Source organism: Chironomus tepperi, unplaced genomic scaffold (genome assembly GCF_022539635.2).
Source record: "Chironomus tepperi strain 1889 unplaced genomic scaffold, CSIRO-AGI_Ctep_v1 contig_244, whole genome shotgun sequence".
NCBI lineage: Eukaryota > Metazoa > Arthropoda > Insecta > Diptera > Chironomidae > Chironomus > Chironomus tepperi.
In genome coordinates, this window is record NW_027226366.1 from 1,130,512 (window position 1) to 1,149,507 (window position 18,996).

Sequence of the window (18,996 nt, forward strand, 5' to 3'; positions counted from 1 at the left end):
GGGAGGGTATAAATATGATTATTATTTACATTTTTCTATATTTTCAAATAAATACATGAGGAGGAATTGGCTTTTCTCAAGGGAAAAATAAATTCACGAGGAATTGAATAAATATTGAGAGATGAGTAAAAAAAAGCAGAAATAATAAATGAGCAGCCATAAATTTCACTATTAAGATTCAAGATTATTCAATTAATGAACACAAAAATATTTTTTTATGGATTTCTTAATTCTTTTAAATTGAACGCGATATGACTTTTTTTATTGCGCAAAGGAACGAGTGAACAACTTTTTGGAACTAAGAAGAAGATAAGCATTCGTAACAAATCAAATTGCTATCAAAGCAATTAACAGCTATGATTTAAAAAATAACGCTTTAACGAAAAGGAATTAAGTTTTTTTTTTGGTAATGAAATAAAATAGCTCAAGTGCGATAAGATACGCGAGGCTAGAAAAAGAAGTTATAATTAGAAATCAAATAATGTGGCTCGTAAAGACTCGCACTTATCTCCTTATTTTTTTTTTTCAGTCAAATATTTATTATAGGTTCCAACAATTAACTTAATTTGCCAAAATAAAGCTTTGCAATGGCTTAATGGCAATAATAATAAAGATTTAATTGAATTTTTGTGTGATATAGACAATATATATTGGGTCTTTATTGATAACAGACTAATATGAGCTTTATTGTATTGGATGTTGTATATTTTCGTATTTTTTGAGCGGGATTTTGGGGGACTTTTTGAGTACTTTACTTTGGAGTTGACTCATGTGTTTATAAAAATTTGTATTACAATAATTTTATGATTTTTGTTGTAATCGCGAGTTTGTTTTGAATATTTAACCTCAAATTTAGTTGATTTTAACCTCGAAATTGATGACTTAACCTCAAATTTGCATAAATTCAATGAATTCTAAACTCGAAGTTGATGAAATCCAACGACAAATTGGAAAATTTATAATTTCAAAATTGATGAATTCTAATCTCAAAGTTGAGGAACTAACCTCAAAATTGAAAAACTCGAATTCTAAAATTTTTGCATTTTACTCTCAAAGTTCACGAATACAAAGACAAATTTTACTATTTTTAACCTCAAAATTTCTGAATTCTAACCTTAAAATTGAAGAATTAACCTCAAAAATAATAAGTTCTAATTTCAAAATTATTGCATTATAACTTGAAAATTGATAAATTGAAAATACAAATTTTCTTATTTTTAACCTCAAAATTGATGAATTCTAACCTCAAACTTAATGAATTAACCTCAAATTTGATAGATTTAAATTTAAAATTTGCTTTATTTTAACCTCAAAATTGATCAAATTCAATGAAAAATTTGATAATTTATAACCCTAAAATTATTTAATTCTAACCTAGAAATTGAAAAGTTCTAACTTTAAATTTTAATTTTTAAGTTAATTCTACCTGAAATAATATTGAATGTTTGATCCAAATTTCCATAAAATTACTAAGAAATATAAGCAAAATTGAATATTATCCTCGAAAATTCCCAATGTTTTCCAATCAATATGGTCATCCATACCTCACTAGAAATTGCCTAGAATTAATTCTTTTGATGAATATCGATGAAAATAGTCGAATCAGATTTAAAAAGTAGACACGACAAGAGAATTTTTTTGCATTACCTTCCATCCCGCAATGTATGAATCCATGCAATGTGTAAAAGATATGTTTTGAAAATGTCATGTATACAGACAAGAGCGAAGCGCCAAACGCAGAAGGGAAATTATGGAAGAAAAAAAAATCCTTATGGAAAATCTCACTCAATTTTCATATCCACAAAATGAAAAAATGAAAAAAAAGAAGGAAGTAGGAAAAAAATCTGGAAACAAAACCACGCCTTGAATCTGCGTCACCAATACAATAACAGAAAAAAAAGATTGGGTAAAAATCTATTGCTGAGAGTGATTCACCAATACAACAATAATCCAAAAAAATAAGCAGTAGACAGAAGTGAATGAATAAATCTAACAACTGTACACAAAGCAATCCATACACGACTCAGTCTCATTCACATACACATCAAATCGAGAAGCAATCTGTTTTGCTGGATTTTCTATAGATTTTCTGGCGATTTTCTCGTTGACTTGACGTTCGGAGTACTTTCTCAATATTTTTTGTTTGTGCTTTTAGAACACAATATACTGTCATTTCGTATAGTTACGGGTTTTTGTACTCTCGGCACCAAAAAAATTCCCTGTTTTTCGGTATCCTTTTTTTAAAAAATAAATAGGCTTCCAGTGTAAAAAACAAGTGGCAGAGAAACATGAGGATTAGCATTTTTCATGTGACATTATATTAGCGTAGTATTGTGATTTAATCATCAGAATCAATCGGAATCTCAAATCGTAAAGACGCATTTCCGTGCTACTCTCTTATTTTTTGTTGTGTGTGGAACTGCTAGTGAAAAAATGAAATAAAAAGGAATTAAAATTGAAAATTTTGTGATAAGTGCAAAGAAATAAAATAAATAAGAATTTAAAGGATTAAGTAATGGAAGCATCAGAAACCTTGACACAACTTCCATTAGATTTTAGTGTTACAATGATGAATAATATTAAAATTAAGAGTGAATTAACAAAAAACGAATTAAACAATAATAATCCAAGTGTCAATATGATTTTTCAACAAAATAGTCATCAATCCTCAAGTGCGTTTAAAGTTGTTACACCGAGGAAATCCGACGGTAAGTGAACACAGAAAAAAAAAAACATTTCCATTTATCGTCGAGTGATCATATTAGAAATATTATGGATATAGAGTTTCATAGCCAATAGAGAAACTTGATATGTGCATCAATTATGGATATGAGCGATTACAACAAAATTTTAATTGATTGGATTAATGAATTCGTTGAAAACTAGATCGGAATTGTTTGTTACAAAAGAATTTCCAAGAAACACCTCGTGATAGTGATCAGCATAGCCTATTTTGATGATATCTAATTGACGGAAATTTTCTTACCCAAATTAAGTTAATCAAAGATGAATTTCTGAAAAGAGACAAGACAAGTTCTTGATTCGCTTAATGAATGAAAAGAGAGTTTTAATTTAAAGCTGTATATATCCAGTTCAGTGATTCTCAGAAGCAAATTTAATGAATAAATCGTTTTTTATAAGGTTACGCGTCGAGTCACGATAAGATTTTAGAAGATTTTATAAAGCAAAGACAATAAAAAAGCGCAATGTGCTTTTGAAGACGTCGCAAGAAATCTGCGACTCAAGTTGTTATGTTCACATGGCAATGGAAAGACGCATGAAGCATATGTAGATGTTTCTCAATTGATTTAAATCCGTTTGAATATTTTTTGTCGTTTTCATTATACAGCCCGATGATGTCATTTTTTTGTGTAAGAAAGAGAGAGTCATCATGTTGCTAATAAAAACTGATAACTTCAACATTGCCATATTCGATGTTTACTTAATTTAGATTAATATACACTGCCAACAGCATCGCAGATGTCTTTCTCAATTATGCTTTATATCGGTATAGAACAAATTTTTTTTTTCTCCTCCTCAATTCACTGTTTGTCGTTCCTTCAAACTTTTCTTTTTTATGATGATAATATGAACAAATTAAAATACAATATGTGAAGCAAACCATGCTTGCTTACAAAATTTATAAATATCATCATCATGATTTTTTTTTTTCTCTTTTTTGTGAATGAAAAATGTTTTTTGTATAAAAATAAATAAATAAATATCTTAAAAGGATTCAAAAAGTTTAATGAAGAATTTGTTCAAGGGATGGGTACTTGGGGATTTTAACGTTTTAGAAGAGTTTTAAGATTGTCTTAATTATAGAATCAAGTAGAGTTTGATGCCGAATCCGAGTCGACTGAAGTCGAATTGACTCCATTTAATGTCGTGGGCGATGTTCGAATCCTTGTCATATCGACAGTATTCAAATACATTGATTGAAAATTAGATTTCTAATGGGAATCAAACCCACGAACACTCACAAAAGAATGATACAAATTTCCAGTCAGTTGTCTAACCACTCGGCCCTAAAGGCCTTAATCCTCGAACTGGCCGATTCACCCTTATATGGCTCGATACCCTTGATTATACTCTAGTCAGATACCAGTCGATCTCGAACTCTAGATTCAAGTCTCTATATGGCTAAGTATTGAAAAAGAAACTAAAATTGTATTAGAAATTTGAAACCCTGAAATCCAGCACCCTCAAGATTGAGGATAATATTTCCATATCCACACAATTTGCACATCCTTGCTTAGTTACTTAATTTACTCTTTGTTGCCTAAAGCATGGATTTTTAAATTCCAGCGCGATTTTTTACCCATTTAAAGGCTCAAAAATGAGAAATTGATCAAACAATTCCAAAATCCTTTTTCAATTTTCCAAGAATATCCTTGACAAAAAGTTTATTCAAAATACTTGAATCAGTTTCCGGAATGAAGAATATCAACTCTCTGATTCATCAGCCTAAATTTTGTTATTTTCATCATCTTTATAATCACTTTTTATCTTCCTTACTTGAGATCAGATAAAATTAAATAAAATTTCTTCATCAAAAAATCAGTTTGTTTATTTTTGCTACTCTCAATTGCTTGGCATTTCATAGCGACAGTTATGACAAGTCACAGACAATAAAAAAAAATAAATTGATTGACTTCAAATAATTATCTGCGATAATGATAAATAGTATGGCGCCTGGGGAAATGAGATTTTGCGGTTTTTTGGGGTTTGATTAGAGGAAATTAGTGACTTATTGCTGAATTATTTCTAATTTAGTGTATTTGACTTTTATATGGAACTGAGTCGAATATTTCATACACAATTTGTTATCAATCTTAATAATATGGAAGCATTGGAATACGCAGGAGTGACCTAAACCTGACAGGCACATTTAGTAGAAATTACCAAAAAACCATTCGTAGGTCAGGATGACTCTGGAGTCACATTTGAATCAAGTTGGTCTGGAGATGGGTATTCGGCCTCTGAGTAGAGTTATGTTCGCTTAAGGATAGGTTTTCCGGCCTCAAATTAGAGTCCATTTGTCTTGGGGATGGATTTTTGGCTTCAGCTTAGAGCCAAGTTGACAAGAGGGGGTGAGTTTTAGCCATTTCTACGTCGTGTGGTTTTTGGTAAATGAGAAAGGCATCTTAACTTCTCATAGACAGGCTTTTAGGCTTCGTTATAGTATTAAGTCACATTTAAGGTATTCCCCACAAGCGCCACGACACCATCCCTTGCAAAATTAAAGAAAATGAAGAAAAAAATCCAAAAAAATTTTCATGAATCATAAAAATTAGCAAAATATGAAGCTTGTGAGTGAGAAGATTGAAAGAGAGCAGCGAAGAAATTATTTCCGAAACATATTTAACACTTGTTCACAGATCTCGTGGAACATTTAATGATGCTATGACACCATAATATATATGTTTATATACACATCTACTTACATCTATATTGATCAACATCATATTTCAACCGGATGTTCGCAACTAGCAATGAACTTGTTAATTAATTGAGAAGAACAAAAGTTCAATTTTTTTTTATCTTTAAAAATATCAAACAAAATTATCATTTTTATTGAGTATGATGATTCATTCTACATCTCTGATGTATTTTTAGTTAGCAAATGTATGATTAATCAATTTGATTCTGGCAATTGCTATTGAACTATTGAACCTTTTAAATCTGAGCTGTAAACTTTCGTCATTCCGTTCTCTCTCTAATTTTATGCGTGAGAAAAACGACATCGGATGAAAGCGAAAATTTCTTGCTACATCTATCATCAAAAGTAAAAAAGAGAAGGCATAATAAGAGGAAATTTTGTCAAGATCCATAGCATGAATCACTCGAGTAAATTAGAATAATAAATTGCACTCATTTAACATTAAATTTTTCTTTTCTCGTCCAAAAATTACAGGCACAGTGAATGGGATTTCACCGCTACTTTTTAATGCTGGCTTAGTTAGTCATTATCGTCGTTATCTTAATCCCGTAGATCCTCGAATGCTCGTAACAAATGGCACATCCACAGAACTCAATAAATCATTTTGTAAAGGTGAGAGAAAAAATAACAAAAAATGTAAATAAAGAAAATCATTTCCTCTATAAGTACTGCTCCAAGTAATTCTATTGATTATTTAATATTTTAAAAGTCAAGCCCAATGACCCATAAAATCAATCAAGCTTAAAGTGCAATAAAAATCATTGCTTATCAATATATTTAAAACTTTTTTTTTTTTCGATTTCACACATTAAATTGTGTATTCGATCATTTCTGATTGTAAAGATTGAATTTTTTTCGTCTTCTTTTTATTCGTCGTTATTATTGACATATTAATCATACCACATACGCTTATTTATTTTTCTTAAATTCCTGATTTTTGAGGTCTTTGTTGGAGCAATCCCGATTGAGGTTAACAATTTTGAATTGAATTTGGATTAAATTCGTTACAACGGTCGTTTATAATTCAAATTATATAAATATTGCATAGTTGAAAACCCTTTTCTTATAAAATTCCAGTTTGATTTTGAGCTCTGAAGAATAAACATAATTCTGCATAATTAAATCCGTTTAGATTAAATCCGTTGTTCTTATTAAATGACAATTATTCAATTGCAAAACAGTAAGATTTATTTACGTATATTCTCTGGTTATTTCTTAATAATAATACAGAGAAAGCTAAATTTGGAAATTATCTGATCAAAATTCTAAGGTTCAAATTTTGAACTTCATGAAAATGTAAGCAAAATAGAAGTGAACATTTGTGTTACAAATCTAGTTTAAGAGATTTAAAGTTAGACAGATGAATTAGACCTTTTAGGAAGATTTTGATATATTTATTGAGTCTTTGCTGACAATTATGGTAAAAATTGTTTAGAAAAACACATAAAATTAAACTAATGTTGTCCATCTTTAGTCAATAAAGTCAATTCCTTACGCTACTAAAAATAGCACCCTAATCCCTCAATTTTTCGACTCCAAGAAGAATCACGATTCTTTAAGAAACTCTACAACATCTCGCGCGAACAATTTTTTTAACTGATTTGATCATCATATGTACATTTCCATAAAATAACATTTTCTAGTCAGCATAACACTCGAGCATCTGATTGCAATTATATTTAATTATAAATGTAAACATTTTCCCGTTCATTTCGTCACATTATGAAGTGTAAAAAATTATTATAACTAGTGATTTGTAATGTGCGTTATTGCTTGTTATATTGAACCATATGTAATTCCGTATTTCAATTTTTATTATAGTAAAAGAAAAATCTAGTGAAGGAGAATGTATTTCATTTCATTCATAAGATCGTTGGTTAAAGAGCTCAGTGAGGAAGTAATCAATTGAATCAATATATTGATGATTTCCGATCTCATTCAGTAATTAATATTTAATATTTTCATGAGCGATTGGAGGTTTTTGGCACTCTGTAAAGTTTGTCTCTCTAAAATACTCAAACATTTTATCAGCATGATGTAGATTTTTTATGATATATTGGAATTGGAAAGAAATCAGAGCATATGGAAGCCATAAAATTATATAAATAATATGCGCTGTATATCTTATCCAAATATTTTTTACCACTACGATAATGAGCTTACTGATAGATATTCCAGTATTAATTCGAATTTTTTATTTCATAAAAAAACTGTTTGCATACAGAAATCATATCTAAGATGTCATAAATTATCCACAAAAAAATATTGTATGACTTACATAACGGCTTTAATAGTTCAACAAATGTTTTTTCATTTTTTAACAACTTATTTTCGGGTTTATTGCGATTAGTTGAATTTTTGGTGCTTAGTTTTGTTGGTTTTGAGTTTATTTTCGTTGATTTTTGGCTTCAAATAAGTACTGAGAATTTTAGATTCGCGATTTTACACAAAGTAAACAATGATGAAATTTGTCAAATCTTTTATTGATTTTAGACTTTTTTGAATGTGATTTGAGGTTTTAATTGGGATTTTTGGATGATTATTATAGTAAATTTGCAAATTGGAACTAATTTAGTAGATCCAGAATGTAAATTTGTAGCGAAAATACATTTTCTTGATCTTGAAAGTGTAAAATGAGAAATATTTGAATTTAATCATCAAAGTAGGCATTTTTAAACAATATTCATAATAAAATCAATACAAAACTTCCCAAAATGACATCCAGCTTTGAAATTTGAGCCTTTTAACCAATTTTCCCAAAAAATCACACCTTTTAGAAATCACTTTTCAAATAAAACAATCCAAATTGCACACAGGTGCTGCACATGTTCACAAAAAAATAATCAAAACAAACTGCAACAACTTTTCCAAAATTTCACGGCAGTCAGCAATTGTAGGGCACAAAAATTATTCATCATTATTTTCACCCAGTTGATTGAATATAAAAATGTACAGTACAAGAGAAGTGAAACATAATGAACCATAAGACACCGTAAATAATCAGAATGAACAATGTTTCAACTCCTGGATTATCCCAACTGCAATCAAAAACAACATTCAATATTTATTTTTCATTCCCTTGTACCACTTTGTAAAATGAATATTATCCCTGAAAAATGAACAAGGAGTAAATGCATGTGTAAGTGCCTTGATAATAAAAAATAATAATTGTTGCAATAATAATAATAACATAGGGGTTGGAATGAAATCTCCGTGAATATTATGGATTGTGTGAAAAAAGCAGAGACTTAATCCACCCGAGGCTTGACAAGTGTAAAAAAGTTTTTGCTGTATTTATATTCTTTTGGTTTTAAAAATGCTACATTACTTGGTTCACCCTTAATTTGTTTTTCCTTCCATCTCCTTCATCTTTCCTTCTTTGTTTGCCATTCTACATGCTAAAATACCAAAATGAGAAGTATATCCTATATTTAAACTTTTTTTCTTTTATTCCTACCTTCGACAGATGAAATAAAATTCGGTGTAAATCGTTTAATGGAGAAGCCAGAATCAGAGGATGAGGATATGGGTGGAATTTATCGAGCAAAATCTCTCATTTCATGTGATTCACCTTCAAATTTAAGTGTTACAAGAACAAAATCAAGATCAAGAAGTCGATCGAGAAGTCAATCACATTCACGTAGCAGATCAAATTCATCATCATCGGAATTAGAAGTTGATTCACCGCCTCCACCTAGAATTACACATTCACCGCTTACCGACATTCCGCATGTAAGAGGTTTTGATACTTTTTTAACAAGAGGATTACAAGTGTTTTGATATTTTTTGGATTGGGAGACGGAGAGGAAGCAAATTTTAATCTGTAAAGTTTGACTTTGGTTGAATTTGAGTTTCTTGAGTGGAATCTTGAGCATTACTCACACCTCATTTGAAATCCATGTTTTAATAAAACAAACAGAACGCAAGAATCGACAAGACTTCCAAAATTCCCCTTTTTTATTGATTTTTGATTCCTCACACCTTCTTATTCCCTAAATCTTATCAATAAATGTCATAAAAATCCAATAACAAATGATTACCATCAATAATTTCGAATCTTTCTCTTGACGCAACAGACGAAAAAATCAGAATCATTTTCTATGTCAGCATTACTACGTGATGATCAACCGAAAATATCAAAATCACCAGCATCTAGTAACAATTCATTCGAAAACATAAGGTTAGTTGTTGTCAATCAAACAATTCTTATATACGTATATACAGCACAGTGACTTTATTATCAATCATAATATTTTCCATCTCCACATATGTAGACCATCATATCCACATATTTATGAACAGAACGTACTATCGAGGCCTTTGTTTCATCCATTTCCATTATTTGCTATGTTGCAACAGCAAGGACAGCAACAACAACAAAATTCATCATTACCAAGGTAAATAAATGATGAATTTTAATTTTCATGTCATAAAAGTCAGTCACTAACTATCTGTATCCTTTAACAAATGACTCATTAGTTATCATACACCATCGCCGGAAGACATTTTAAGATTTCGTCACTTAATGCAACAGAATAACAATTCTAATCAACAATCAACGAATGCACATTTGGGTTTTTCACATCCACACTATCCACATCATCATTTATTTATGAGATCGGGTATCATGGGATCAATAGGAGATGTCTATTCGTGTATAAAATGTGAAAAGATGTTTAGTACACCACATGGACTTGAGGTGCATGCAAGGAGATCACACAATGGAAAACGGTAAATGGGGATGATGAGAACATTTTTTATTTGCAGCATAAATCAAGCTTTCTTCATTCAATGTTTTACTTATTTTGACTTTATTTCTTCTCATTTCTTTCATGCTCACTCATTTCATGTGGATCTTTACTTCATTTCATGATAGCAGACCGTAAGTAATAAATTGAAATAATTTAAAATGTAAAGCACTGGCCAGGGAAAATCAGGAACTGGTTTTTTTCTGGCCAGTTCTCAAGCAGCATGATTTTGCCGATCCAAAGTCAGTCAACTGGGTACTTTCTAGTCTTGTCCTTAACTTGACGACTTATCGATGCCCTTGCTACTTTCTTATGCTGCTCGGGATTCATGTCTTTAGATGCATGTGAAATTTAATTATTCCATTATTTATTCCTCAGTTACGCTTGTGAGCTTTGCAACAAAACCTTTGGTCATGAAATCAGCTTAAGTCAGCACAGGTGTGTATAGCAATTGCTATTTTGCAGCTAAATCCTCAATGGATGTTTCTGCATGTAATAACCATTATACTGACTATCTTTTAATTATCTATCTCACAGAGCTGTACATAATGTCGAGAAGGTTTTCGAATGTAAGCAGTGTGGAAAGGCATTCAAGAGATCAAGTACATTATCGACGCATCTGCTAATACATAGTGACACACGACCATATCCCTGCCAATTTTGCGGTAAGTATTGAACTTTGGGATGGTGGTTGGAGGGAGTTATGAAATGATGGGGAATTAAGGTGGAATAATTCGAGTTTGAGTCTAAAACAGTGCTTCTCAGGCTTTGATCCGCGGCACTCTAGACCAGTGCTTCTGAAACTTTGGTCCGCGGTACACTAGTGCAGTGATTCATAAGTTTTTAGTGCGCGACACAACTGAAGATTTTAGCGACTTACTAGTGTGTCGCGTAGCATTGGTTGAGAAGCACTGCACTGATGTGTCACAAAAGTATGAAAAGTTAGACAAACACTGATTAAAAAGTGAGGACCTTAAATATTAGACAGTAATTAGGTACTCAAGATCCAGTAAAATAGTGTGCCGCGGCACACAGGTTGCCCAACACTGCCTTAAAAACATTGCATGAAGAAAATCAATTAAAATATTTCTCATCCTCTAACCCCTTTTACAGGTAAACGCTTTCATCAAAAATCAGACATGAAGAAGCACACATACATCCATACGGGTATGTTTCGTAGTAATTAAATTTTATTTACAATTTTAATAAATTGCTATTTAATCTAACTTATATACGATATAAATTTCATCTACAAAATACTTCCATATAAGAGCACAATGAGCGCCTTTGTTCGCAATAATCAAGAAACCAATTAAAATCAATCTTGTCGACGTGTAAATATTTATTACGCCCCTATTTTCATTTAAACATTTTCTTACTTCCCTTCCTAAACATCATCGTTTTGTTAAAAATTCTTCACTTTGCCAGGATTTTTTTTAAAGGAAATTTATTCGACTTTTATAAGCATGAAATGATGATATAGAGTCAGTCGAGTCAAGAAGAAGGGTTGAGTCGAGGAAAATTTTCTAATTTATAATGAGAAGAAATAAATTACATGATTTAAAATTTTTTTAACACTAATTTGAAAATTTTTGCTCCTTCTTGTGCTGCTTGTTATCATCATCATCATCATCCAACATCCAGCAACCCCTTTAAAATTTCTCCTTCTATATTGAAATTTTTTGAAATTCTCTTCGGAAAATTAAATGCGAATAAAATGAATTCTTGCTTCCTTTTCACTATCGCTACAGCTACAGCTGACTCTCTTTTTTTGTGAGATGTGTCGAGAATAAAAACTGATTCACTTGATTTATGACTATTAATTGAGAAAATATCTTTCCATTATTTTTGTTGAATTTGAAAATTTTCTTGCTTCTTTAGGAGATTAGATTTCATTTTGCTGGATGTTCCGTGCTATAGTTTTTTGATACAAGGGAATGTGGGTTTTGTTATGGATTGAACGGGATGTGCTGAATTATTTAAAATACAGCAATTTAGTTGCAATTTTCGTCTACGTCATGGAAAACTGCATATTTTAAGTTTTTAAGATCTTTTAAGCAATTAGAAACTTTTTCATGAAAATCGTGAAAATCATTCTTTTTGCCAGCATTTTTAATTTAATTTTGAGCTCTCTAAAGTGGATTTAGAGTCGTTTGATGTTAAAATTAATCCACTTATTTCGTTACTTAGCCTTCAGAATATGGCATTTGCTATAAAACAGAAGGAGGTACTTTGATTTGGTATTAAAAGCCTGGGTGTACACATAAGTACACATATCTCTGACTTGCCTGAGATTGCGAAGCATACACATGTCAACTTATGTGACTCACATACACATTAATGCTACCAGAATATTGTGTATTAATATATCTTGATTATTGTATGATGATAAACATAATAAATAAAATAAAATTCTTTATTTTTTTGACTTTACGAAATATGTCGAGGCTATTTTGACTTGAAATGCAAATAACAAAGTTGAATGGAGCATTAAATTTTCGAAAAACATATGTGCTTGTTTGATTTAATTATTCAAACTTGAAAAAGAAGCTAAAAAATGTGTTTATAAATCCACTCTTGGTTGTTGCTATACATATGAGTTGACATACCTATAAAATATTTTTATGAAATATTCTTTATGAGTTGGGAAAGTTTTTAAGGCAAAAAGGTTTTGTGAGCATTTTGGGTTAGAAGAGGGATTTTGAAATATGTTTGGTATTATTTTAGGCTATTGAGTCATTTGGACTTTTGGAATTTGTTCGAATTATTCAGTCAAAAATTAGGAAATTTGTAAAAATGTTCAAAAATTAATTGCTCACCCCTCTCAAAAAAATATAAACCTAGTTACACACTCATCTCAAAAATTAAATACTTAGTTACAAGCCCCTCTCAGAAATTCATAGTTATATCACATATCCCTATAAAATATATAAAACTAAGTAACACACCCCTCTCAGAAATTCAAAAATTAGTTACATGACCCTCTCAGAATTCAAAATGTAGCTACTCTCCCCTTTCAAAGATTCAAAAGAGTTTGTTAAATATTCTAAATTAGGTTATACGCCCCTCTCAAGAAAAAACGATGCTTTTTCAAAAATTTTCAATAAAAATTTAATAATTTAGCATGAATTTACAAATTTTTGACTCAGTATTCCATTTAAATCTCAACTGTCCGTTAAGTTTTCAAATTTCAAAAAGAAATCTGCAAAATTTCAATGCTTAAAGCAAACAGTTGCAAAACTAAAGCAAATTTCATCAGATTTCTCTAGAAAAAGTATAAAACATGAGCAAGTCATAGATAATAAAGCAAGCAGACGCCATGAATAACGAATAAAGTGAGAAAATCAAACCATATGTTCCAGTAACTGCTTCTTAAATGTTTGTTCATCATATAATATTAACTCAAATGACATTATGATTTTGTCTCATTCACAATCACGTTTTTTTTATTTTATTTTATATCCAACAACACATAGTTGCGATCGGATTTTTATTCGGAGTCGCCTTTATTTTTCCTCTCTCTTCCTAATAATTATTACGTACACAATTTCATCTATAATTATTATTTTCTATAACTCAGCTCACATATCCAACACGTAAATTGTATAATTTGTGCTAAATACTTTCCATTGAAAAGGGAAAGAAAAAAAAATTTAATTTATAATAATTGAACTTTGACAAATGTTTATCTTCTCGACAATCTGGGTGTAAAAACTTTTTTTTTCTGAATAATGTTTATGCATATTATGGGATATAATAACTTCCCCATGAGAGTTGCATGATTAAATGAAATGCTCAAAGCAATATTGCACGCTATTTAGACGCCGTATGTAATTATGAAAGCGGCATTTCCTTACGTATTTCGCATTCCAACCTACTCGCACTGAGTTTGCACAAAATATATTTATATTTATTTTTTTAAATCCAAAACTTCCTCAAAATTGATTTTTGGGGTTGAAAGTGGAGATTTTCGTGTTGCTGTTCTTGAACAATCAATACCGCAACTAATGTAAACATAGAAAATCACATAGAAAATGTGTAAATTTATTCATCCTAAACTAACATGCTTCTTACTTTTATTTACAGGTGAAAAGCCCCATAAATGCCAGGTCTGTGGAAAGTCATTTAGCCAATCAAGTAATTTGATTACACACAGCCGTAAACATACAGGTAAATAGAATATTCAAATGCATTATGCAATTTTAAATTGAAGAATGAGCGAATTGTTAATTTTCTGGATAAATTGGATTTAAGATTAATTTTGTGACTTACATCCTTGATTTGGGAACACTTCTATAACTTGTAAATGCAGGAACTTGTATGTTCTTAACGGGAAATAATAGCTGGACGAATAAATGCAAATTTATTATGATTTTTATTGTTTGAAAACAAACTGGGAAGGGGACTAACAACCAAATAAGGGGAAACCAACCAATTGTAGTTTGAATAAAAAGCAACCGTTGACATATTCTCAATAAAATTCTCATTTTAAATTAGAATCATCTTCATTGATTGATCTTATGTTGAGATTACAATGATTAATGAAGCACAATAGTGTTGTTCAATGTCCTTCAGCCTCTCCTACCCTGTATACTAGCTTTATATAGTTAAAACAACACAAAACGCCATTTTTTCAAATTTAAAACTAATTAAACTCTAAAGAAAGATTACAAAGATCTAACAACATATTAATTATAGTATCATAATTGTTTCATCCTCAGGATTTAAGCCATTCAGCTGCGATTTATGTCATAAGTCCTTCCAACGAAAAGTTGATTTACGTCGACACAAGGAAACACAACACACAGAACTTAGGCCACTTGTTAATTGAATGTGAAATTTTTCAATTTATATACAATTCTAATTCCACACTCACTATCTCTCTGCATATAAATATATTCGATGCTGCTGCTTTATGTCATTCCAATGAACAATCAGAACAATATGATGACGATTTAATTTTAGTTTCGTAAACCAAAATTTAATGGAATTCCTTTTACACTATGAACTATAGTAAATATGATACTCAGAAAAATATGCATGAAAAATTAGGAATAACATTTTTTTTTGAGAAAAAGTTTTAATAATGACACGTTGATGTAGATAGGAAAAATTTATGAATCAATTTTTAATTTGATATTTTTTGTTAAAAATAAAATTGTGCAATTCCATTTATTATTTTTATAGATATAAATATTATTATTTTTGTTGTACGGGAGGGGATGGGTGTGAAAAATTTAGGAATTGGTGACTTGTTCTTGCTAAAAGTCAAGCAAATCGAGCGGCAAAGTGAGAACCACCGTGAAATGGGTCAAAATCAACAGTCACGGCGCTATTAGGGCAACCTCACGTTTTAATGTTAAAACCATTCAAATGACTGTATACCGTGTAAATACCGTGCAAATACCGTGTACAGTTCCGGTTGAGTCTTTTAACTTCACCAAGAGGCAACTTGTGCCGTGAAAGATAAAATGTTGCCCTACACTGGACTAGATAATCCGTATTAAGTAGCTCATCTAAATCTTTAAATTGACCTCAAATTCAAGAACAAATCAGAAAATTCCAAATTTTCCACACCCAAACCCTCTCAAAATATTTCATATCTTCCTTCAAAAAAATCTTAATTTCGCTTAAATGTCGGCTGAGTGCAAAATCAATCATAGAAATTTAAAAAATTCATTTCAAGAAATCTTAAAGATTTCATTTTGAAAAATTATAAATGTTTTCAATAAAAATTGTCAATAAAATATTCAGTGACATGTAATGATCAAGATCTATTCTCAAATTATTAAATTGAAAAAGATTTTAATCATATAAATGAAGATTTTATTGCCCATAAATTGTGTACATAACTATAGAAAATCATTAATGTTTAAAACTATAACATGCAAAAAAAGAACTTTTTTTGATTAATTGTTAACTTTGTTCAATTGAAAATCATCAGACACATAAATTTTCATACAATATAATTAGAATTGGACTCATTGCATGCTACTGAAGCAAAAAAAAAGTATAAATAAAAATGTTTCGATTGCTTCGATGGTTTTCATATGGGTGGGTTTGCTTGAAGTGATGGACTGAGGGGTGGGTTTTTGACTGGATACATTGCTGATGTATTGCTAAGAATTTAGTTTAGATTTGGACAAATAAGAACTCTAGGGTATTGATTCAAATAAAAATGAGTTTGTCAATATTCGTAGATAGACCGAACAATTAATAAGTTGACAAAATGAGTTCAATCAGATTTAATTCTCAATTCTTGAGTAAGCATGGGTTCAATTCCTACTGAAAATAGTGAAAATGTAACGAAAAACTGGGTTTTGGTAAATCAAATCCCTTAACTCGACTCGAATTACACAAGAAGTCGAGTCAACTTAAGTCGACCTTTCCATGCAAAATCTGAGTCTATTTTGAACTCTGCGGTTAAACTAAAGCTATCAAACACAAAATTCAGATTTTCACTAGATTGAGATTTTTTGCAATATTTTTCAAATCAAAAATCAAACATTTCGAAGACTTTTCAGTTAAAATTGTGAATTTTATGATTTTTGATTTGAAATAAATCGTAGAAATCGCAATATTTGCGATATTTCTAACTCTTGCTAGAAAATTAGGTAAATTTTAGACTGCTACAGATCTTCCAAATTATGTTCAAATCACCACTCAGTTCAAAATTTCATGTGATCCATACATCCAATTGAAAACAAAAAAAAAATGCACATTAAAAATAAATAAAAGAGATGTTTTTAACTTTCATGCATAAATAACTAAAGTAAGGAAGAAAGTAAGAAAAAATTGCATATTTGGTGTACATAAATGCTAGAAAATTATTTACAATTAAACTAAATACTAAATTACAATATGAACCTACATCTATATCTAATATAAATATAAATATATTCTAGAAAATAATTGAATAATTAATTAATATTAAATAGATAACATATCTTGTATGTATATGTATTACAATTTGAACAAAAAAAAAAACAAAAAACAACCAGAATAAGAGAAAGAAAATTAACAAATAGAATCATTATTACAAAACAACATAAAATGAAATTTCAATTTTCACCTTCTATCCACGTTGAAAAAACAAAAAAAACCATTGTAAAGATAATTAAATATTTAAATTTTTTCAGAATAACCAAAAATACACACACAAAAAAAATGCACATTCGTGATCAGAATAATAGTACTTCAGTATCAGAGGAATCATTTTCCATAAAACATATAAAAAAATATATAATTTTGGCTTTACTTTGCGCACTATGTTTAGAGTTGATATATATCCAGACTCATACACACTCACACATAAAATTTATATATATATATTCAGATAAAATTCTCAATGGATTGTTAAATTAATTATAAATTTTATTTTATATAGCTGTGTATATCTTTTTTTTTTGTGTGATGTGCTCTATATAAAAATATAAAACTGTTATTCTGCAACGTCCGTAGAGCTTCAATGGCAAAATAGCTGAAATTAAATTATTTTGAGAGTAATTTTACCTATGATGATACGGTATTTTATGGAGATTTTGTTGGGGATTTGTTGAAAATGGAATTGTTTATTCTCAACGCGATGAACAGCGAGTCAACATAAAGGTTAATGATATTAAAATTAATTAAAATCATCTGAAAATTAGGTTTGATACAGGCAAACCTTTATCTCGTCGTTGATTATTTATATAGTTTGTATTATTTTTTTTTTTTTACAGCAATTATCGTTAGGTGTCTAATTTTATGTTTTAAGCACATTCGATGTGTAGTTTTGAGTTAATTAGTTTTATAAGCTTTTTTCGATGGCGTGGGGGATTCAGGGCTTTTAGTTTGCAATCTTTGCTGCTTTTTTACATGCTTTATAAGTGATATGCTTGTTTGTAATTGGATCAACTCATGTTACTTCTTGTACTCATGGAATATAATTATACCCTCTAAAATTAGTGAACCTTAAAAGGATTAGAGTATCCTACAAGATGAATGACTGTGTCCTACATTCTGGACGGGAGCTCCATACAAGCCAGATTGGAGTAACCAACAAGCTAGATTGGAGTACCATTCAAGTTGGTTGGGAGTTCACCTAAATAGGATCAGAGTCTCTTTCAAGTTGAATTGGAGTACCCTATATGGACGAGAGTATCCACCAAGCTGGATAGAAGTATCCTTTTAGTTGGACGGGAGTATCCTCTATGCTGGATGAGAGAACACTTTATGCTGGATGAGAGTACCCTTACAAGTTGGATCAGAGTCTTCCTTAAGTTGGATGGGAGTATTCTCCAAGATGACTGCGAATACCTTCCAAGTTCAATGAGAATAGCCTCTAAGATGGATGGAAGTACGCCTCCAAGTTGGATGAGAGTACTCTACAAGTTGAATAAGAGGACAATCTAAATTGGATGAGAGAATCCTTCAGGTTGGATGAGAATGATCTACAGGTTGGATAGATGTCCCCTACATGTTGGATTAGAGTTCGCTTACAGGTTGAAAAGGAGTATCCTAGAAGTTGGATGGTTCAAGAATTCAGAGCTGATCAAACACATTATCTCAAGGTTTAGGATATTCTCTGGATTCAGCTCATTTTAATCCTAGGGATACAAGACAAGGTATGCGAAAAACATCTCAGTCTCAACATCTGAATCCTATAACTTCCAGTGAGATTCGAACCACTCCTTCGAAGACAATTTCTACTTGTAGCACAACAAACCTATTTACAACTCGAATTAAATAGCTAATAACCTTACCCTTAACGACCACAATAAAGTCGATTGCATAATACTTTCCCCGTTTAAGACTGAAACTTTT

At 30.4% G+C, this 18,996-nt stretch overlaps 1 protein-coding gene across 1 annotated transcript; it reads left to right on the forward strand.

Moving 5' to 3' along the window:
* The first annotated feature begins 1,833 nt into the window (after positions 1-1,833).
* On the forward strand, positions 1,834-16,708 carry sens-2 (zinc finger transcription factor senseless-2). Its single transcript, XM_070641318.1, has 12 exons — positions 1,834-2,708; positions 5,918-6,055; positions 8,910-9,175; positions 9,520-9,623; positions 9,718-9,840; positions 9,923-10,174; positions 10,323-10,325; positions 10,570-10,629; positions 10,729-10,856; positions 11,305-11,358; positions 14,278-14,361; positions 14,913-16,708. Exons 1-12 carry the CDS (start codon positions 2,516-2,518, stop codon positions 15,020-15,022), a joined length of 1,515 nt encoding a protein of 504 aa, XP_070497419.1. The 5' UTR covers positions 1,834-2,515; the 3' UTR covers positions 15,023-16,708.
* The last annotated feature ends 2,288 nt before the right edge of the window (positions 16,709-18,996 follow it).